Raw genomic sequence first — 22,210 nt, 5'->3', positions numbered from 1 at the left:
ATTTTTAAGGCTGTATTTTGTTTGTAAACTGGCACGTGTCTTTAAATGTCTATAGTGGTGGTCAATGATGGTGGGCAGAGGAAGAGGAAAAATAATGGGTAATTGGTTTGAGGGAGTTCAGTGGGGTTAGACTAAACTATTCTCCACTATTTTGGACCCTTACATTTCATTTAGCAACGTGGCAAAATTTAAAAAGCCACAGATTAGAAGAAATGGGGGGAGCCAACTCAACCGGAGGTGAGCTGCTCCCGACCTCCAAATGGCCTCTTGTACATCAGCAATATATTATCTATCAATACAAAATTGGTAAGGGAATTAAGGGCACAAACAATGGCAACTGAAAATTTCTCATGCCGGAACTAATTTCAACGTTGCAACTGCCACAAACTACAAGAGCCCAGCCGATCTAATTTCTCCATTACAACTATGTTCATCATCAGCTAATATGATTTTAACATTTGTCAGCAATTTACTATACGATAAGGAGCATAAACATTTAAGAATCAAAACGTAATAGAAGATTAAGATTTATGTATGTGATATACAAACAACGGATTTCTCCTGTGCAAACTTGCTTTAAACAAGATGAGGGAACTTTTATTTACAGATGCTCATGGCCGCTCTATGTATATTTGCTCTATTGCTTTGAAACCAGACCCACAAACTTACGGGCTTTCACAGAACTCCATCTCCTGACATTCCAGAAAAAGCATTGCAAGTTAGATATACCTAGTATTAAACAAAAAGGAACCAAGAGCTGTAAAACCTACTCACATGCATTCGAGTGCACACGTAAAAACACAACTTAGGCCACATCAATGAATCTATTCATGGAACATATCGGAATCATAAACTTAATCGAGTGTTAAACATGCAAGAAGATGAGTCACGACTGTGTGCTTGACTTCAGAAGCTTCTTATTAAAGAGTTGTGAGGGTAGAAAAAATGCTTTTGATACCATATATGTTTTTGTTCTACAGGAGCAATTCTGCGCATACCTTGCCACAGATTGGACAACTTTCACTTCTTTCCAGCCATTCATAAATGCAACCAAGGTGAAAATGATGAGAACATTGTGTCGTTATTTTAGGATCTTCTGGAGTATATTCTGCAAGCGAACAAATCAAATAGTATCAAAATAATTCAAGAGTTCACGAAGAAATTGCTTTTTCTAATATCACTAGAGCAGAATATACTTATGGCCGAAAAACAGAACCTAAGTATATTCTTGTAATAGCAAGGGCAGGTTCTTATCAGCCACTTTGTCACACAAACAAGTTAATTACCGTCGAGACATGTAGGACAGACATCTTCATCTTCGGAAGATGGTTGCATATAAGCTAGTCCATATGCAACTTTAGCTGTCAAAGCCTTCTCTGAGGACTCAGAATGGCCAAGTTTACCATCTTCTTCAGGTTCAACTCCATTTCTTTTCTTCCCAAAGCCCAACGACTCTGTGCCAGAACTGCTCATATTTCTCCTCAGTGGTTGAGAATCTTCTTGGAAATGCGTCATTGACTTATCACGCCTAGAGACCAAGCCATCACGTTGCAGACGAGAGTACCTCTGATCAGAATCAGAAGCCACTGGTCTGGACACAGAGAGATGAATATCATTTGATGTATTATCAGGTAAAGCGGTGCTGATCCCTGATGATGTAAAAGAAGCTCCTTGGATTGGTGAAGATGTTGACCTTCCTTCAAGCCTATGAAACATTGCACCATACTGCATGTGCAGGGTGGAGAAGGTAAACACAGAAAAGATTACAAAAAGAAAATAATATGAAATAAAAACAGCACCAAATAGAAGGGGGTTTCCCTCCATGAAAACAAAAGACCTGGTCTTGTGATCCACTAATTATAGTAATCGCATGAAGAAAGCATCAGGTACGAATGCATGGGGGGCAGGGGCCTCATCTCCCACCCCCAAAACAAAATTGAAAAACACATTTTTTTTTTTTACAGGTTCTCTGTCATTTCATAGGCTTTTTGGTCATTTTACTAACAGTGCAATCACAAGAAAGCATGCCTATTTCATACATTATCTCAAGCACAATGAGTTCTGTGAACATGTGGAAAGTCCTCCAAAATAAAAGATAACAAGTATATGTAGTTTGGACCATAGTGTAGACCACCCATCAGCAAGGGATGCAGAAGTACCCAGTTTGCAAAGATGCCCTGCCCTGGTGGCAATGTCTTGGGCTAGTGAGTTAAGACATTTGTGTAGGTTATAGGTCGAACCACGTTAATTATCTCTATCTCTCTTTCTTGTTCTCATCTCTTTCCTAAATTTTGTGATTTTACATGGTATCAGAGCTATAGGCTAACACCAGTATTCGATCATGTGCCAATTCTTTTTTTTCTTTGTCAAGATGAAATGCCGAACTGCCATTGTATCCTCTACCAACAAATACTACACATCCAATTATCTATTGTTAAAGAAAAGAAAAGAAAAGAGAGAGCTCAAAGAGGTTTTGTGCTCGTAGTTGGCCTAATTCTAGCCGTAGTAGCCGCTTCTGGCCAAAGTTGCTAAAGTCTAAATTTCGGCCATAGTAGCCGATGCGGGCCAAAATCGCCGATGTCCAAGTCCCGGCCATAGTAGTCGATGCCGGCCAGAGTCGTTGCATTCCAAGTTTCGGTTATAGAAACTGATGTTCCAATTCAGGCCATAGTAGCAATTTTTTTTCTAGCCCTTTGATGTTCAAGATCAAACCTCAACGTCCATGATCTACCGTTGGATTTGCGATGGCGTATTGAGACAAGAGCTATAAAAACTCAAAAGACAATGTCATAAGAGTTACAAGTATTCAAGAGACAAGAGTTACAAGATGATAAATTAGATTTATTGTTGTTAATGTAGAAGTAGAAGAAAGTTGTAATGTTTAGACTATTTCTTTATAAAGAGAGTCTTGTATACAATCAAAAGAATTAAGGAAAGATGTAGCCAAATAAAAGGCTTCGATGTGTGGATGTAGGCCATAGGTCGTACCACTTTAATTCCCTCTATCTCTCTTTCTTGTTCTCATCTCTTTCCTAAATTATGTAATTTTACAATTTGACCATAAGATTCCTAACTCGTAATTTGTAGCAGCCATGGAATGAAACGCTACTAAACCAATAAAAAAAAAATGTTCCAACATTTCTATGCATATATAAGCTGAGAAGGCAAAACGTTTAGTTGCTCAAATGTTCAATTGCATACCCCACTAAATAGCTGGTGGAAATAGTATCTCAGGCATAAGCAGTGCCTATATATCGAATTGCTTGGAAGAGCATATTCTTCCAGTTCTCCATCACATGGACAGCAGCAAAAAGCACCCATCTTAATGTTTTCCTGATAAATCCAGAGCACTGGCTGTTGAGCATCAAAACCAACCAATTGGGACAAAATAAATAAATAATTCTATCTTCACCCCCAGATCAATGTGCAAACATGAGACTTTACGGACAGTTCAAGACACTTCAATAAAAACTGTTGGAGAAATAATTAGCTCCAAAGACATGTGGGCCAAGCCCATCGGGTCGGCCCAGCAAGATTAGACCCAATTTATAAGACCATTCGTTATTTCCAAAAAGACGTATATCCCGAGTATATCAAGATAGACTTCTATCCCATCAAATATGGGATAAGGTACCTAATAGAATGACATTAGCTAAAGAGAGTGTCATATCCAGTTTGGACTCTACTACCCAATTTGAATTCTATGAAGATAAGACTCAAGACTATGTGATCTAGGACTCAGACTCCTAATTAGAAAGATAAAATTAAAGACTATGTGATCTAGGACTCATACTCCTAATCAGATTATGCTCCAAGTATTTTAGCAGTTTTATAACTGTGAGCCTATAAATAAGACTACTACGCCAGGTATTAAAAAGCAGATTCTCTGAACTCTTGAGATTACTGATATTTTCCAGAAAATAAGTTTGAACTGACTTAGGCATCGGAGTGGGGGTCCGGTCGGCACCCCCGACGAGCCGTTTGTTATTTTGCAGATTACGAGGAGAACGAACATTGAGGAAGGCAACAAATCACAAGGCGACACGTCACCGTACCGGAAACTGTACCAACAGTTTGGCGCCGTCTGTGGGAACGATGAATCGTTCTTACGAAAAAATAAATCCGCAACGGTGACTGCGCGATCAAGTCAAGTTTGAAATCACGGATCGGAACCTAATTGCTCGGTGATGATGGATTCAGCTTATTTTTGAAACAACAAAAAAGTACAAAATTCACAATGATGACTTCACGACAATTCATGGCTGAAACCGGCCGATGGTTTCCTTCATGAAGACCCCCAATCTGCGTCCACCGACACAAAATCAAAACTCTTCACTGCGGATGCGCAAGATAAGTCCATACCTTTCTTTTCATTATGATTTGTTAAATTGTGGAAAGAAATTCATTGTGTGGATAACTATATGTGCTATGATGAAATCCAATAATGAGAAATTTTGGAGTGTCAGATCTGAAACTCTCTTCAACAAGAGGCAAAGATCAATAATTATTGTGCTCTTGTCCGTTTACAAGCGCTTCGTAAAAAAAAAAAAAATGAAGCCTTTCAACTATACTATGAGTTTTGGTTGGAATGGTGCTTCTCTTCTAATACTTGTTGATTTTTGATATTTTTTATTGGCACTACAAGACAGATAATTGGGTTTATAAAAGAAGAAAAAGATTATTGTGATGATAAATCGGAATTTAAATCACACCAAATCGGTGTTGAGAATATACTAGATCTACGCACAGACATAACGAATTATACAGGTGTACAGTTGTAAATTCGTATGACTTGCTTCATGATGGGTTTGATTTGTTTCAGAAAAACAAGGTTAGAAAAAGTGGCTACATCAACAAGAAGATATTCGGGCCCCTTCTTTCTGGACTGTAAAGTCCAGACCCAACTCAAATGGACCAGCAACCTGACAGCATTTTGGAACCGAGCTCTAGCTGTGACCCGCCGAAGCCTGAACCAGATCTGGAACCAAGCTCTAGCTGTGACCCGCCGAAGCCTGAACCAGATCTGGAACCGGGCACCATAGACAAAGTTTGATCCGAACCCGAGACCACCTCAGTGACCCAGACACCCGAGACAATGGTGAAAGAGCGACTCCACTTCTAAACCTCCGGGACAGCAGCAACATGGAAGACACACACCTACTTCCCTCTTCCATCAGCCCCTCCCAAAACGAACCCAGAGAGAACGTGTTCAGATTGGGCTCCATGTGACGCGGGTCGGTATTGAACACAGGATGTCCTTGAGCGCCGACCTGTCATGAATCCACAAAAATCTCTCTACCTTGTAGAGAAAGACCTGAAAAGGTAAGAAGAGAGGAGTTGGCACAAAAAGGAGAAGCCAACCAGATCCAAATTCTGGCTTCTTCTCCGGATCTCCACCAAAGAGGAGAAGACCAGATGGAGACCCTCGGCTCATCTCAATTCAAGTTCAGACCCTCGCCGGTGATGCGTGAAGAAGGATCTGCCACCGCAAAGGTCCAGCTCTAGATCCACTACCACCGACTCCGAAACCATCAAGAGCCCCAGTGACGCGAACCACATGATGCCAAAGATCGCGACCCTTGTCTTTCCAGGCTACTGAGCCGTAGCTCCTGACCTCCAAGGCAGCGGTGACACAGTGTAATCTAAGACTCCACTCAGAATCCACCGAGTCGTGTTTTCTATGCGTGAAGATCAGAGAAATTGAAGGTGGCCAGTGCCCAAAAACTCAGTTTATGAGGGTCGGATTGGACCGGAATGGCCCAATCGGGGCAGTCCCAGGACCTGCAATCACAATCGGAGATCAAGATCTGCGTGGACTATGCTTAAAAGAGCCCGCAGTGGGCATCGGCGTCTCCATGTGCTCAGAACGCTCCGGAAAGTACCGCGGTCTCGATGTCCTCCTTCATCCAATATGTTGTCGTGGACTCATGGTTCAAAAAAAAAAAAAAAAAAAAAAAAAAAAAAAAGAGATAGACTTGGGGCCCAACCAATCCGGATCCTCCCCTCCGAACCTGAGAGCACCTTCGTGAACCTCCGAGGTAGCAGTGAAGGAGAGACTCCACCTTTGAACCTCCGAGGCAGCGGCGACAGGAAGATCCAAACCGAGTCACCTCGGTTCAAACAAGATCCACACAGGTGACGCCGAGTCAGGTGACGAAGGACCCACAACCGAGAAGGTCCAGCTCGGGATCCTCCCCTCTGACTCCGAGACCATCGACCAGCGCCGTGACCACCAGATTTGTTGCGGGTAGACTGCACATCGGATCTCCCCGAACAGGTGATATCGAGAGCCGCAACGATGCGATCCATAGGACATCAAAACAGAAATCCCTGGGCTCTGTTTTTCGTAGCTTAGATACCGTGAACTTTCGAGGCTCCCAGAGTTCCGACGCGACGGGGAAGAAGAAATTCGAGTCTCTGTGATGGAGGGACATCGTTAGATATGGTTCCCTCTCTGTCAGTTTCAATTAGATTTTCGGAGCTCGGCAGTACAATCATCTACTGTGGCTGTTGAACAAGCACACAGGGAAGAGGACGCTTCGGGTTTTGCCTAGTGAGACGTCGGAGCCCCGAGCGGAGAGGCTGTCTTTTTCAAGAATTGGACCACCGAGGCGCCACCGAAACTCCATTCCACCCAGAACCTACCGAGAATCTGTAAACAAGAAAAACAAATCGACAGGTATGTCCAACCCATTCCGGTTCTGATTTCTTCCCCGAAGAACATATGGAAGAACCCTCGGCTGGTCGGCTCCAGAAGTGCTACCCGATCTGGATTCAACGTGATGCACTGCAGATAAGAGGGCTTTGTAGAGGTCTTCACAGTGCGCATTGGGCAGTTTGATCCTTACTAAAAGATGCAGACCCACTACCGATTGCATATAGAGCCCATGAACAGGTGATGAGTACATGAAGTGGGTTGAGGATTGCTTTGCTAGAAATACCTGCAGGTTCACCGAGACACACTGGTACGTGTTTTGCTTCCTCGGATGATCTTTGGGTCGCCCATCACCAAAATTTTCCAAAGTCCTGGGTTCGATCTCGAGGATGAAAAGAATGGAAGGAGATGTGGACACCGAGGCCCATTACAGGTTCTTAAAGTTTTTGCTTTTCAAAAAACTGGATCACGCCCAATGATCGGTACTGTGGCTGGGTTCCTCTGTTTAGTGTTGTTCCAGATGTTTTTAAAAGGTTCTTCGGTACCAAAGGGAATTGAAAAGGATGTGGAACAGAATTAGGGTGACGTCAAGCTTTTGAAAGAGGTGCCAGAAAAGTTGAAAACGCTGTTGTAGCCACAGTCATTGGATCCGTTCAGTGCAAATCCACGATACTTCGGGTTTCACCCACTGAGACGTTGGAGCCCCAAACGATCTAGAGATTTTCAGTCAAGGACGACGTTGCTGGTGATGAAGGATCCGAGCGGTTCGGCCTTGACTCGGTCAGAAGAAAGAAGAGAGATTTTGGCTAATTTCAAAGCGAAGTTCAGTTGTCTGTGGACCTCACATAAGCTACTTAATGAGATTCCCCAACCAGACATGGTTTTATTGAAATATATTGCTTACGGATTATTCTTCAAAAGGGCTTAATTAATGAAGGAAGCCCTTGGGATTTCCAGACAGATTCTCGTGATGGGTTTGAAGCCCAATTTTTTAGGTGTAGGCTATGTCAACAATATAGTTGGCACGGCCTCAGCAGTGGGTATGATCTATTTGACCACCGAGCCTGAAAACCTGTATGCCAAATATGGATTTACTAAGACTGCAAGCAAGACTCTTAGTACCGATCTGGTTGTTTGAGGCGAGATTTGCTAGTTCGGTCATTCTCTTATTCAAAAGCCGGTTAATCCAATCCTATTTATGATGTTCTCTGTGTTCAATATCTGAATTCTAGAAATGTCAAAAAAGAAAAAAGAAAAAAGAAAAAAGAGAGGAATATGAGGAAAGTTAGATCCGAGGTGTTTTATTGAGGCTGAAAGTTAAATCCGAGGTGATTTATTGAGGCTGAAAGTTAGATCCGAGGTGTTTTATTGAGGCTGAAAGTTAAATCCGAGGTGATTTATTGAGGCTGAAAGTTAGATCCGAGGTGTTTTATTGAGGCTGAAAGTTAAATCCGAGGTGATTTATTGAGGCTGAAAGTTAGATCCGAGGTGTTTTATTGAGGCTGAAAGTTAAATCCGAGGTGATTTATTGAGGCTGAAAGTTAGATCCGAGGTGTTTTATTGAGGCTGAAAGTTAAATCCGAGGTGATTTATTGAGGCTGAAAGTTAGATCCGAGGTGTTTTATTGAGGCTGAAAGTTAGATCCGAGGTGATTTATTGAGGCTGAAAGTTAGATCCGAGGTGTTTTATTGAGGCTGAAAGTTAGATCCGAGGTGTTTTATTGAGGCTGAAAGTTAAATCCGAGGTGATTTATTGAGGCTGAAAGTTAGATTCGAGGTGTTTTATTGAGGCTGAAAGTTAAATCCGAGGTGATTTATTGAGGCTGAAAGTTAGATCCGAGGTGTTTTATTGAGGCTGAAAGTTAAATCCGAGGTGATTTATTGAGGCTGAAAGTTAGATCCGAGGTGTTTTATTGAGGCTGAAAGTTAAATCCGAGGTGATTTATTGAGGCTGAAAGTTAGATCCGAGGTGTTTTATTGAGGCTGAAAGTTAAATCCGAGGTGATTTATTGAGGCTGAAAGTTAGATCCGAGGTGTTTTATTGAGGCTGAAAGTTAAATCCGAGGTGATTTATTGAGGCTGAAAGTTAGATCCGAGGTGTTTTATTGAGGCTGAAAGTTAGATCCGAGGTGATTTATTGAGGCTGAAAGTTAGATCCGAGGTGTTTTATTGAGGCTGAAAGTTAGATCCGAGGTGTTTTATTGAGGCTGAAAGTTAAATCCGAGGTGATTTATTGAGGCTGAAAGTTAGATTCGAGGTGTTTTACCGAGGCGAAAAGTTAGATCCGAGGTGATATACCGAGAAGAAAGTATAATCCGAGAAGTTTGATCCGAGGGTACTCTACCGAGGCAAAAAGTTAGATCCGAGGTGATATACCGAGAAGAAAGTATAATCCGAGAAGTTTGATCCGAGGGTACTCTACCGAGGCAAAAAGTTAGATCCGAGGTTATATACCGAGAAGAAAGTATAATCCGAGAAGTTTGATCCGAGGGTATTCTACCGAGGCGAAAAGTATGTACCGAGATAACACATACCGAGAGTATTATTCCGAGGGTACTATCCCGAGGAGACTATGCCCGAGCTCCTAGTTCCAAATAGCACACTTTGAGGCCCCCTCCAAATTTGCCATCCTCTAAAGTGCACAGTCACATGCCGAGGGACCGATCCGAACCGGAGGTCCAGCTTGAGGAACTCTCCCAAAAAGCCCCATATCGAGTGGCGTGCAAGATAAGGAACTCCAAGTAAGACGGTTCATCTTCATTGAATTCACCAGATAAGTTCATACTCTTCTTTTACAACTATGATTTATGGATAAATGTTGGTTTTTACCAACCAGGAAAAAATATATATATGCATGCACTTGTACACTGTGCCGAAATGTATATATATTTTGATAAAATAGACTCATATGTTGAGGCTTCACTCCTGTCGTGAGTGAAAGGATCACAAAATCATCCCGACGGATGAAAAGAATATATGGTGCTACTGTGCATTCTGCTATTTTGTTTTAGTATATGCAGTGCTTCGTTAACCCTTTTTGCAGAAAAGATACGGGGAGACAACCCCTACAACAAATTAAACAAAGAAAGTCTCTCGGTCAGTCAACACCGAGAGCAGGAAAAGTCTCTCGGTCAGTCAACACCGAGAGCAGGAAAAGTCTCTCGGTCAGTCAACACCGAGAGCAGGAAAAGTCTCTCGGTCATTCAACACCGAGAGCAGGAAAAGTCTCTCGGTCAGTCAACACCGAGAGCAGGAAAAGTCTCTCGGTCATTCAACACCGAGAGCAGGAAAAGTCTCTCGGTCAGTCAACACCGAGAGCAGGAAAAGTCTCTCGGTCACTCAACACCGAGAGCAGGAAAAGTCTCTCGGTTTGTTAACACCGAGAGCAGGAAAAGTCTCTCGGTCACTCAACACCGAGAGCAGGAAAAGTCTCTCGGTTTGTCAACACCGAGAGCAGGAAAAGTCTCTCGGTCATTCAACACCGAGAGCAGGAAAAGTCTCTCGGTTTGTCAACACCGAGAGCAGAAAAAGAAAAAGCCTCTCGGTTAGTCCAACACCGAGAGCAAGAAAAACCTAACGGTTAGTCCAACAAAGGATACAACGGCAGGATTGCAGGTTTTCGGAAGGACAAGAACATCCAAGATAGAATTGGCCCGAGTCCTTTCCTCGAACAACCCGAAATGGTTATGGAAAGGACACCAAGACAAGAAAACCTCTCGGTTGGAGGTCTCCAGACGTTAAAAGATTGGAGCGTTCGGAGATAAAGAAATTAAAAGGGTACAAAGATTTCCGAAAAGAAAGGTAAAGCTCAGCGACCTGACTACCCACCTCGAACGACTTAACCTGCTGTCGCAGACTAAAGTTATGGGGGGTAGCTCATTAAGACAAACATGAAGGTAAAGGTTTAGAAAGACAGAGCTTCAGGAAGGTATGAGGATAAAACCTCTTTAAAAAATCATCAATTCAAGTATTTACAGGTTGAAGCCCTGAGACTCACTCCGAACTCCGAGATCTCTTTTACACCATCGTCCAGGATACTAAGAGGACTTGACTATCCGCCTCGAACGACTTAGCCCGCGGTCGCGGACTAAAGTTATGGGGGGTAGCTCAACAAAGTTAAAGCTTCTACAAAGGCAAAATCACCGAAGCTACACCAAACTCTCCAATTAAGATCTCTCAGGAGCAACTCGAACAAAGATACGGGGAGACAACCCCTATAACAAACCATACGGGGATATCACCTCTACAAAAAATAACCAAGTAAGTTCATCGCTTCTAAAAGATTTTTTCATATCCTCCTCGGAGTTAACTTACGCAAACCGATTGTTTGTTCAAGTTATTAGAGGATAAGTGAGAATTGATTTGTCATGGAAAGTTTTTCCATAACAAAGAATTCAAACATTACAAAGTTCGAAAATAAAGATATTCACAGGTGAGACCAAGCTAGATGGTATTCAGATTAGAAGATTCAGTACGCCAAGCACAAAACCTCGGGCCACCAGAAGCCCCTAGTCGTTATAAGTCTCGGACAACCAAAGCCTCAGTGCTAGTCTGGGCCTCCGAAGCCCCCAAGAGAGATTTTTGTGGAAGCGGTCTACGAAGCGCTACCAATGAAGAAGCTTCGGGTATGTTAAGCCTTTTCTTCAACGGTTTACCATTTTTGTCAGACAGAACCTTGATCTCAGGAAAGTCGTACGCAAAGTGTTATCTCAGAGTGGCATTTCACCACAATCTTGGTGAAATCAACTACATTAGTCCGACCCATCTCCTACCGAGAGTAGAAGATCATCTTCACAACTTTGGCCTGACCGACAATATTATGTGGAGGCATTTATGAAGAAGATATCTATGAGAAGTTGCTATTAGTACTATGACAGATTACAAGTTGGATCCACTCAACCCGATCCAAGGAGGAGATAAACATTTAGCAACTACTTTAGGGAAATCAGGTATTAGTTATCCCTGGTAGAATTGGGATAGGACTTATGGTCCAATCAGATAAGAAGAATGATCAGATCAGAAGTCTAAGAAGATATCAGATTAGAAGTCTAATAAAGGGTCAGAGTCCAATTAGAACTTTGACAGCAGTTCTAGATCGACAAGGAGCAGGAATTCTAATCCTTCCAGAGATTCGAGGCATTATTCGTCATAATTACTTTGAAAGAGGCGGCAATTGTCAGATACAGATTATGGAAGATCCAGATTCAGAAACTGAGGTATTTAATTCTCTTACATTCTAAATTCAAATAAGAGAATTAGGGGGGTAACTGTTGGAGAAATAATTAGCTCCAAAGACATGTGGGCCAAGCCCATCGGGTCGGCCCAGCAAGATTAGACCCAATTTATAAGACCATTCGTTATTTCCAAAAAGACGTATATCCCGAGTATATCAAGATAGACTTCTATCCCATCAAATATGGGATAAGGTACCTAATAGAATGACATTAGCTAAAGAGAGTGTCATATCCAGTTTGGACTCTACTACCCAATTTGAATTCTATGAAGATAAGACTCAAGACTATGTGATCTAGGACTCAGACTCCTAATTAGAAAGATAAAATTAAAGACTATGTGATCTAGGACTCATACTCCTAATCAGATTATGCTCCAAGTATTTTAGCAGTTTTATAACTGTGAGCCTATAAATAAGACTACTACGCCAGGTATTAAAAAGCAGATTCTCTGAACTCTTGAGATTACTGATATTTTCCAGAAAATAAGTTTGAACTGACTTAGGCATCGGAGTGGGGGTCCGGTCGGCACCCCCGACGAGCCGTTTGTTATTTTGCAGATTACGAGGAGAACGAACATTGAGGAAGGCAACAAATCACAAGGCGACACGTCACCGTACCGGAAACTGTACCAACAAAAACAGTGATCAAAATTCATAGCATAAAGTTGAGAAATAACGAAACTATGTTGAAATCTGTTGGGCGCAAGCTTGAACCTGCGAAGCCCCCCAATTGAGCCCCACCCACCACACAGACTTAGATTACTATGATCACGCAGTAATCCACAGCGACTCCAAACAAATTTAACTCAGAGAAGAAAGCAGATTAAGCAAATGGGTCGGAATATTTTAAAGAAATGTTCTTATGGATCAAAAAATACAATGTCGAGTAGGTTATCAGAAAGCACCAATTGCTCACAATACCGAGCCCCAAGCCAAACCTTAACCCAAACCATAGGACCACCATTTACAGAGTCTTACAGGGTTTGGTAGAATGTAAAAGGCGCAAATGGAAAGAAGTGGCGAGTGCGATAGATTTCCACTTACCTTCTGGGTAATCTGACTAGTACGAGTAGATCCCCTCAAAGCTTTTATGAGAATCCAAATGTTACGCCAAGAGCGAAGACTTGGCAGTCCAACCAACCAGATACAAGGCAAAGGTTTCCGACTCTGGGAACTTTCGGGGATCAATATTATGCAATTATTATATGTATGTACACGCGCAAACATTTTGATTTATTATTATTGTGATAATATATAGTCAAGTAAATGTAATGGATTTGGTGGGGGTGTGGTCCAGCTAGCTAATATATCATTTTTTTTTTATTTTTTTTTACTTACAAAATATATATATCAATTTTTTAAAAAAATAAAAAATACTTGCTCTATTTTACGAATGGTGCAATTTTTTATTATTATTATTATTTTTTTTTTATAAAAAATAATAATAAACATGATTGACTAGCCGAATTCAACATGATCCTCTAAAATAATGACATGGGTGGAAGATTTTGCTTGTATTTAGATTTAAAGTCAGACCATAAAAGTTGTCACAATATTTGCACCGTCTACCTAGCTCTTTTCTTATTTATATTAGCTATAGAAGGGTTATTTCCTTTTCTTTTTTTTCTTTTTTTTTTTTTGGTCTATTTTTCGTTTCTGTCTATGAATAAAAGAGGAGGGTTAATTTCTTTTTTTTTTTTAAGAAAATTATGAATATCATTGATAAAGCTAGTCGCATAGAAGAAAAGGATTGCAGCTTGACTCTTGTATGAACTTGTATCCTCAATTATGTGGCCATAGGAACTCCAACAAGGATCCTTTCTATTCAAGACAAAGACTATAATCAGAGAATCTCCCTCAAAAGTCACTTGTTGAAACTCCAACTCACAGCATAACTCCACCGCCTACCAAGCACTCATTGATACATGGAAAGTGCCTTGCCATAGTAGCCACCACGCAACCATTTTCATCCCGCACCACCACCACCACCACCCACACACCCGTACGCCAATCATAACTACAAAAAACTGGGATGCCAATAGTCAATTAAAAGGGTGCATATTTTAGTTATGCAAATATTTGATGGGTATTGAGATGACCACATATTTAGAAGTTGTTTATATGCTATGTAAATATGTTATCACATCATTTTATATTTTTAAATGATGTGATATTATGTACACCATTAAATATAACAAAACATAATATATATCATAAAATTAATTCAAGTGAAAATTGAAGGGATTGTTAAAAAATAAAAAAAAAGTGTAATTTGGTTCGGTTTACCTTGATTATTATGGAGTATTTAATCCATGAGTTGAAAAGAGAAACTTACGGTTTAAATTCATGAGAAAATGAAGAAAATTACGGCATAAATTTAATTAAATTGTTCTACTGGAATTTATAATATCCATAGAATTTCTCTTTTATTGGTAGAGATTTTATGAGCCCCACCAATGGTATTTCGTACTGAGAGAGAGAGAGAGAGAGAGAGAGAGAACAAAAAGAAAAAGAAGAGCTTCTGCATCAGTCGATGGAAGAAATTATGCCACTATATATACCAAATGTATAAATTTTTTAATGAAATAGCAAAATTATACTAATTCATTTAAAAGATATGGACAAAATCATAAGAACTACATCATCGCAAAGTTATTTGTGAACTCTAAATGGATTCTCACTATTTAAAGTGTTTAAATAGAGAAGATCTTAAATTTAAAAATTAATTTTTATTCACGCAGTAATATGTATACACTAATAAATATATAAAATTTAATCAGAACTACGAAAGAGAAAATTGTTTAGACCCTAGCAACATTCGATTGGATTAAAGTTAGGGTCATCCAGGAGAAGTGCAATCAAGTATATATGGCGAAGGAAATTTTGACAGGATTTAAGAAATTTCTGTAATACTAATGAAGGCCTAGCCTGTTTTCCTTGAACTAATGAAGCTACACAGATTGAAGACATTTCAAACCCGTAATTGGCTCACAATCCTCAGAAGTCACAGATCAAAAGACATCCATCCGTTGCTGGGATTACGGCACAAATGCCATCTGTTAAAAAACCACTGTCAAAGTGCGTTACAGATTTTAGCTCTTATACCTAAAGTTCAGAACCCTGTGCATGTTACAGATTTTAGGCCCATTAGTCTTTGTAATGTATTGTATAAATTAATTTCAAAAGTCCTTGCTAATCGCCTTAAGAATAGTCTACCTAATATTATTTCTTGCTTTCAAAGTGCGTTTATCCCTGATAGGCTCATATCTGATAGCATCTTAGTTGCTTATGAAATTAGGCACACTATGCAGAGTAGAATGTGGGGAAAAGAGGGTTTTATGGGGATTAAATTAGATATGAGTAAAGCATATGATAGAGTGAAATGGGTTTTTCTTAAGGCTGTTATGCATAAGCTGGGCTTTGATTCTAGATGGGTTGATGTGGTGATGAAATGTGTGTCATCTGTTAAATATTCTGTTTTGATTAATGGTAACCCTGTTGGGGTTTTTTACCCTTTTAGGGGCTTGAGACAAGGGGACCCTATCTCTCCTTATTTATTTTTGTTATGTGCTGAATGTTTTTCTGGTTTGCTGAGTAATGCTGAGAAGAGGGGTCACATTTCAGGGGTTCCTTCTTCTCCAAAAGGCCCTACTATCAGTCATCTTTTATTTGCTGATGATTGTATTTTATTTTGTAAGGCAAATAGGGTGGAATGGAGGAGATTGTTGAATATTCTTAGTGTCTATGAGGAGGGTTCGGGTCAAAAGGTTAATCTCAATAAGACTTCGGTGTTTTTCAGTAGAAATACAAAGCCTAGCAGAAGACAGGAGATTCTTTCTCTCTCGGGTTTGTCCGAGACTCGCGGAATTGAGTCTTATCTTGGGCTCCCCTGTTTTGTGGGCAGATCCAGATCTAGGGCATTTCAGTTTATCAAGGAGAAGGTTTGGAAGAAACTTAATAATTGGAAGAATGTCTTTCTTTCTCAAGCAGGCAGGGAAGTTCTCTTAAAGGCAGTCATATAGGCCATTCCTACCTATTGCATGTTGATTTTCCAGCTTTCATTCTCTCTATGTAAAGAAATTAATAGTTTAATGCAAGAGTTTTGGTGGAGACATTTATCAAAGTCCTCTAGAATCAACTGGATGAGCTGGGATAGAATGAGTTCTGGAAAATCTCAAGGAGGGTTAGGTTTTAGAGATTTGATGATTTTTAACCAAGCCCTTTTAGCTAAACAAGGATGGAGACTAATTCAGCACCCTTCCTCCCTTGTAGCAAAAATTTTTCAATCTAAATATTATCCCTCCTCTTCTTTTTTGGAGGCTCCCTTGGGTTCTAGGGTTTCCTTTGTTTGGAGGAGTCTTTTCCATGCCAAAGGTCTTCTGTTGAGGGGTATTCTTTGGAGGGTCGGTAATGGGTCCTCCATTAGAATTTGGAAGGATAGATGGATCCCATCAACCTCTTCTCATCTTGTTTGTTCTCCTGTTGGTGTTTTGGGTCATGAGGCTACTATTTCAGATTTGATTGATAGGGAGAGTGGTTGTTGGATTCCGAATGTTGTCACTGAGAACTTTCGGAAGGAGGAAGCTGAGGCTATATTGAATATTCCTCTAAGTCCTAATTTACCCCAAGATAGGGTCATTTGGATTGGGTCTAAATCTGGTTTGTTCTCTGTTAAAAGTGCTTACTTTATAGGTAGGTCTCTCAAAGAAGAAGCCAGAGGTCAATGTTCTTATGCTGGAAACCTGCCGGATATTTGGAAGGATCTGTGGAATCTAAAAGTCCCAGGGAAGGTCAAAATGTTTGCTTGGAGGGCTTGTCAAAATTTACTGCCTACTAGAGAAAATCTGTGTAGAAGGAGGGTGATCCAAGATCCTTCTTGTCCTTGTTGTGGTCTTGCAGTGGAGAATGTTATTCATTGCCTGTGGTCATGCCCTGCAGCTTCAGATGTTTGGGGTGATTATCGGTCTTGTTTCCAAAAATGTAGTTCCTTCCAATTCAGTTTTATGCACCTTTTGGAATATTGTTTCAAAACCTTTGATAAGGAAAAGGTGGAGCTTATGCTGGTTGTTGCTAAGAATATTTGGTTGAGAAGGAATTCCCTTATTTTTCAAGGAAGTTTTCTTTCCCCTCATAGAGTCTGGGAGGAATCCTTTTCTTTTATGCATGATTTTAGAATGTTTTCTCAAGGGGAGAAGGATGTTGCTAGTGCATCTTCCCAGATTGTTCATTCTTCTATTGAGGTTTGGCATCCTCCTCCTGATAACTTCTTTAAGATCAACTGGGATGCATCAGTTGCTCCTAATGGAAGTCAGATTGGCCTTGGATTAGTGGTGAGAGACAGCAGGGGAGATTGTATTTGTGCCAAATGTGTTTGTCTGTTTGTAAAGGGGGATTCCAGAATTGCTGAGTCCCTAGCAGCCCTTCATGCTGTTTTTCTTGGTAAATTTTTGAAGTTAAGGGATGTTATTTTTGAAGGAGACTCTTCTCAAGTGCTGACAGAAATTAATTCCCCACTCCCTCATTTGTCTACTGCTGGCCATATTACTGAGAGTATTTTACAGGAGATCAAGGGGTTCGGTTCCTCTTCTTTTGTACATGTTAATAGGTCTTTGAATGGGGTGGCTCATATCTTGGCTAGGGAAGCTTTGTTTAATTCTCTTAACGCTTGTTGGCTTTCAGAATTTCCCACTTGTATTCTGGGTCATCTGTTTAGGGAGAAGTCTTTCCCTAGATCCCTGTTGGGATCATGATGTATTTGGTTATCTTTGCAATGAAGATCTTTTTCTTCTTGTCAAAAAAAAAAAAAAAAAAACCACTGTCAATATATACCAGCAGGCCCTACAAAGCAATAACCCCGGAATAGATTACTTTGAAGCGATACGTGGGAGAAGCTGGAGCTGTCTTCCAACTTAGATTAGATAGCTTTCATGCCCACTTCACACGCAAACTGAATTTTGTAAAATCTTGATGTTTGTTACGCATTATTATTTATTTGTAAGGGCATATTTAGACATGGCTAAAGTTCATAAAGGAGGATATTGGGGACAATTATTCTCAAACGGAATGAATTCACAAAGTTGATCATACAAACACAGGCATGATTGATGATGATTGATGCATCATATTCTTCAGAGATAATTAATTGAGAGCGCCTCTAACTCTAAGCAAACGCTCCCGAGAACCGCTGGGAATGGCGAATGAATGGCCGCGCTTTTGGGTCGTTTCCATCATCCCTCTTCTCAAAACAGTAGACAGGGGCTTGCCACTTGGCATCCTCAAGCACCGCTCCCACCTCAAATGTCATCACATGTGCCTCCCTCCCTGATCAATATTATTGATCATCGGGCAAATTGACAATTACCATGTTATTGTTATATATCCAGAGTGAATACAGAAAATGCAAAGTAGCAGATAGAGAAATTACCTGTGTAAAAAATCCACAGAACAGGCCTCTTAGTGACAACATCCTCGTAATACCAAATGAAGTCCACCTTCTCCCAAACATTGCAGAGGAACCCATTCACGTGGCGCTGACCCAGGTAGTTGGCGCCGTCGAGCCAATTGGGGCGAAGAATACCCACCTCAACCTTTGCGGTTCTGCACTCTTTGCTGGAGTCCAAGCTGTAGAAGAAGGAAGTCCCATTATTCCATTCTAGGTCATACAGAAGCTTACCCAGCTGGTCCTGTATGATGTTGAAGTTTCGACCATTGGGCCAGTCGTACCAGAGATCGATTATCTGGAGGGATCCGCTGTGGTTCATGAATAGTATGGAGTGGAATTGGTGGGGCCATGGAGCTGGTGTTGGGTCTTCCTCTCTGGATTTGCACTGAGAAATGGTAAAGATGAGTAAGAGGAGGACAGATACGGCGATGGGTTTGGTTGCAGAGGCCATCGACGTGAGTCAGAGAGTAATGGAGAGACGGACGCGTGGTTGGTACTTGGATTTCTTTATAATATCCGAGTGCATTGTATGATTCGTATGAGTGCAAGGCCGTTACTTCGAGGGGTGACGGACCAACGAAAGTATGCACACATGGCATTTGGGACAAACACATGACGGCACCAATTCTTGGTGCCCTTTCAGTTTTTAAAGGGGTGTCAACCATTTTTTTTTTTTTTTTTTGTTCTTCAAAATTACAAAGTAAATTAACCTGGGGTTTGAAAAATGCATTATTTAGTATTTATTCACCCACCCTTTTTTAATGAACGTATTGACCGTTATAGGCCTTTGATTTTAAGGAGTTGGCATTGATTTTTCACACTTTCTCAAAAGTAATTTTAAGATGGGACCATCTACTTAGTCCATTTTTAATAGATTCACTAAAATAATTTTTGAGTCAATTTATTGAAATTGTCTAAAATGAGTTCCTAACGACCTCGCCAATTTGGTGAAAAAAAAATTAATGAATAAACAGTACTCACCAATAATAGTGAAAAATTGTTCACTCATCAAAACAATAAAAAAAAATTCAAATTTTCTCTCTTCCTTTTTATTTTTTATTTTTTATATATATTTATCTCTCATGCATTACAAACAACCTTCCTTTAGACACAAATTATTTAAATAGAATAGTAATAGTTGATAGCTAAAATTGATGCTTTAAAAAAATGGATTGCTAAAATAGAAGAAAATAATTTTGAATTATTTAAGCTAATAAAATTTGATGAGACTACTAATGCTCTTAGTAGACTACTAAATTTGATGAGTCTCTAGCAGTCTCACCAATTTGGTAAAAGAATTTTACTTAGTATACAGTACTTACCAACAATAGTGAGCACTGTTCACTTATCAAGTTAATAAAAAACTATTAAAACTTACTCTTTTCCTTTGTTTTCTTTTTTTTTTCCTTTCATACATCATACACAACTTCCCTTTGAAAAAAAATATGTATATATTTAAATAGAATAGTGAAAATGAATAGTTAAAATGGTGAAATTGCTAAGAGTACTTTAAAAAAGTAGATGATTAAAATTTTAAAAAATAATAATAATAATTTTAACTAATTTGATGAGACTACTGAGCATACTTATATAGAAACAATTGTTTGACAAACTGTAACAAAAAGTTATTTTAAAGATATTAAAGAGAAGGTTTATCGGAAGTTGAATAATTGGAATTCTAAGTTGTTAACTTTGGCCAGCAAGGAAGTTCTTTTAAAGGCTGTAGTGCAGGCTATTCCCACTTATTTTATGAGTGTTTTCCTTCTTCCTTCCAATCTCTGTAATGAACTGAATCAATTAATGCAATCCTTTTGGTGGGGGCATTTAAACCATGGGTCTAAAATCTATTGGATGAGTTGGTCTAGGATGGGGAGGTCGAAATCTGCTGGAGGGCTTGGATTCCGGGATTTGTCGATGTTTAATAAAGCTCTCTTGGCTAAACAGTGTTGGAGGTTGATTCAACATCCTCATTCTTTGATCTCCCAAATTATGAAAGCCAAATATTTTCCTAATACTTCTTTTTTGGCATCAGTACTTGGGAAAAGACCCTCTTTTATATGGAGAAGCTTTATGGCTGCTAAAGACCTTCTCTCCCGTGGTTTGATTTGGAGAATTGGGGATGGGAATTCCATTAATATTTGGGGTGATAGATGGTTACCAAACATTGGCCCCTTGAACTTTTCTCCTGACTCAGGTTTGTCCTGTGATGCTAAAGTGTCGGAACTTATAGATGTTTCGGTCAAGGGGTGGAAGTGTTTGTTAATTGATAATTCTTTTCCAGCTCATGTGGCTAATAAGATTAAAAATATCCCTTTGTGCCCCTCCTTACCTCCAAACAAAATTATTTGGGATGGTACTTCTAATGGTGTGTTTTCTGTTAGAAGTGCTTATCATTTGGGCTGGAGTTTGTTGAACAGTAAGAACGGGGAATGCTCCTCCAGTTCTGATAGAAGTGTTTTCTGGAAGAAGCTCTGGGCTATTAATGTTCCTACTTCTCAAAAAAAAATTTCTTTGGAGAGCTTGTCAAAACTTGTTACCTTCTAAGCAGGATTTACTAAGGAAAATGGTGGTTGATAGTGCTCTCTGCCCTTGTTGTAATTTAGTAGAGGAGTCTATTGTCCATGCCTTATGGAATTGCTCTGGGGCACAAGATGTGTGGGGTTCTGGTCCGGTTTTGTTTCAGAAATGCCCTTTCTATTTTCCTGATATGGTTGTGCTTGTTTCTTACTTATTTGGTAGACTAAATGATGATTTATTATGTCTAACAGTGGCTGTCTTTCATAGAATTTGGTTGAGAAGAAATAAGCTGATTTTTTAGGGGCAGTTCTCTTCCCCAATGGTGGTATTCAAAGAAGCCTCTATATTGACTGAAGATTTCAAAAATTTAAACAGGAAGGAGTCTGTGTTGTCGGCTCCTGTTGTGCAAAGTTTAAATGGTTGTAAAATTTGGAAGCCTCTTGATGTTGGTTTTTTGAAGGTTAATTGGGATGCTTCTGTAAATGTAAATGTCGGTGTTATTGGTCTGGGATGTGTTATAAGGAATGATGAGGGTATTATTATGGGGGCTAAATGCTGTGTTTATAAAGTGAATGCTGATCCGTTATTGGCAGAGGTTATGGCTGCTCTATTTGCTTTAGAATTTTGTCTGGAAATGGGCCTTGCTAAAATTATAAGTGAAGGGGACTCTTTGCAGATCATTAAGGGGCTGTGTGCACAAGATAATCAGCTAGACCGAATTAGACATTTTTTGTTGGCTATTAGTCAAAAAGCATATTCTTTTTCTGTGTAAATGGGATCATTGCAATAGAGAAGCTAATGAAGTTACCCATCCTTCGCTTTACTGAGGAGCTGCCTTTCTTTATTTTCACTGCTTCTCTTAGAGACTATTTGGTCTCTTTGTTGTAATGGTTTCTTCAGTTAACGGAATGTTCTCCGGTGTTCAAAAAACAAAAAAAAAAAACAAAAAACAAAAAGTTCTTTTAAACCCAATTATTTGGAAACAAAGGATTAATAAAGGGTATGTTTAGCCGCTTAGGCGTGTGGCCAGTGCTATCTATTAAAACATAATAATAATAAAATAAAAAAACACTGAGCCTTCTCCAAACAATATCACTGATCCTTCATCAAGGGCCGGGCGGCACCCATCCCAACAGCAAGCAAGGGGCTAGATCATGCCAACCCCATACCCATACCTTGGCTAGGTGGCTACCAGGGGTGCATGTACACCCAAGCTGCCACCAAGACAGCCATGTCAAGCTGTGACATATAATCTTAAAAGGACATTTGTTCCCAATTACGCCCTCATTAAATATTTTTTATTTATTTTTATTTTCCTTGAGCTACGCCAATATGAAATCATTATATCAAGATTACCTCCAGAA

At 39.9% G+C, this 22,210-nt stretch overlaps 3 protein-coding genes across 6 annotated transcripts; 1 reads left to right on the top strand and 2 right to left on the bottom strand.

Annotated features, from left to right (window-relative positions):
- Window positions 1-495: 495 nt before the first annotated feature.
- LOC133863618 (E3 ubiquitin-protein ligase At3g02290-like) lies at window positions 496-13,129 on the bottom strand. Of its 4 annotated transcripts, none has more exons than XM_062299652.1 (5): window positions 12,932-13,129; window positions 3,202-3,354; window positions 1,287-1,725; window positions 999-1,108; window positions 496-692 (listed from the first exon to the last, which is right to left on the bottom strand). In XM_062299652.1, the coding sequence occupies exons 1-5, from the start codon at window positions 13,112-13,114 to the stop codon at window positions 666-668; spliced, it is 912 nt and encodes a 303-aa protein (XP_062155636.1). In that variant the 5' UTR covers window positions 13,115-13,129; the 3' UTR covers window positions 496-665. The 4 variants fall into 4 exon arrangements, with proteins under 4 accessions (XP_062155636.1, XP_062155645.1, XP_062155658.1 ...); XM_062299661.1 differs by having other exon boundaries at window positions 3,202-3,333; XM_062299674.1 differs by lacking the exon at window positions 12,932-13,129 and adding an exon at window positions 12,570-12,925 and having other exon boundaries at window positions 3,202-3,333.
- A 4,775-nt stretch (window positions 13,130-17,904) lies between these two features.
- On the bottom strand, window positions 17,905-18,823 carry LOC133863608 (uncharacterized protein At4g14100-like). The gene is made up of 2 exons (XM_062299641.1): window positions 18,312-18,823; window positions 17,905-18,208 (listed from the first exon to the last, which is right to left on the bottom strand). The coding sequence occupies exons 1-2, from the start codon at window positions 18,778-18,780 to the stop codon at window positions 18,048-18,050; spliced, it is 630 nt and encodes a 209-aa protein (XP_062155625.1). The 5' UTR covers window positions 18,781-18,823; the 3' UTR covers window positions 17,905-18,047.
- Window positions 18,824-21,165: 2,342 nt separating this feature from the next.
- On the top strand, window positions 21,166-21,618 carry LOC133858359 (uncharacterized). The gene has a single exon (XM_062293817.1). The coding sequence runs from the start codon at window positions 21,166-21,168 to the stop codon at window positions 21,616-21,618; it is 453 nt and encodes a 150-aa protein (XP_062149801.1).
- Window positions 21,619-22,210: the final 592 nt, after the last annotated feature.

This window comes from Alnus glutinosa, chromosome 1 (assembly GCF_958979055.1).
Source record: "Alnus glutinosa chromosome 1, dhAlnGlut1.1, whole genome shotgun sequence".
Classification (NCBI taxonomy): domain Eukaryota; kingdom Viridiplantae; phylum Streptophyta; class Magnoliopsida; order Fagales; family Betulaceae; genus Alnus; species Alnus glutinosa.
Note: the sequence above shows the minus strand (reverse complement) of the source record. Positions and strands in the feature narration are given on the sequence as shown.

Bases quoted from the DNA above. Each gene is read 5' to 3' on its own strand.
- LOC133863618 (XM_062299652.1), bottom strand. From the start codon at position 13,114: ATGTTTGCGCGTGTACATACATATAATAATTGCATAATATTGATCCCC. The intron at 3,355-12,931 runs GTAAGTGGAAAT...GATGCTCAACAG, and splicing joins CTAGTCAGATTACCCAGAAG to CCAGTGCTCTGGATTTATCA. The intron at 693-998 runs GTATGCGCAGAA...CTGGAATGTCAG, and splicing joins GTTGTCCAATCTGTGGCAAG to GAGATGGAGTTCTGTGAAAG.
- LOC133863608 (XM_062299641.1), bottom strand. From the start codon at position 18,780: ATGGCCTCTGCAACCAAACCCATCGCCGTATCTGTCCTCCTCTTACTC. The intron at 18,209-18,311 runs GTAATTTCTCTA...AATATTGATCAG, and splicing joins TCTGTGGATTTTTTACACAG to GGAGGGAGGCACATGTGATG.
- LOC133858359 (XM_062293817.1), top strand. From the start codon at position 21,166: ATGGTGGTATTCAAAGAAGCCTCTATATTGACTGAAGATTTCAAAAAT.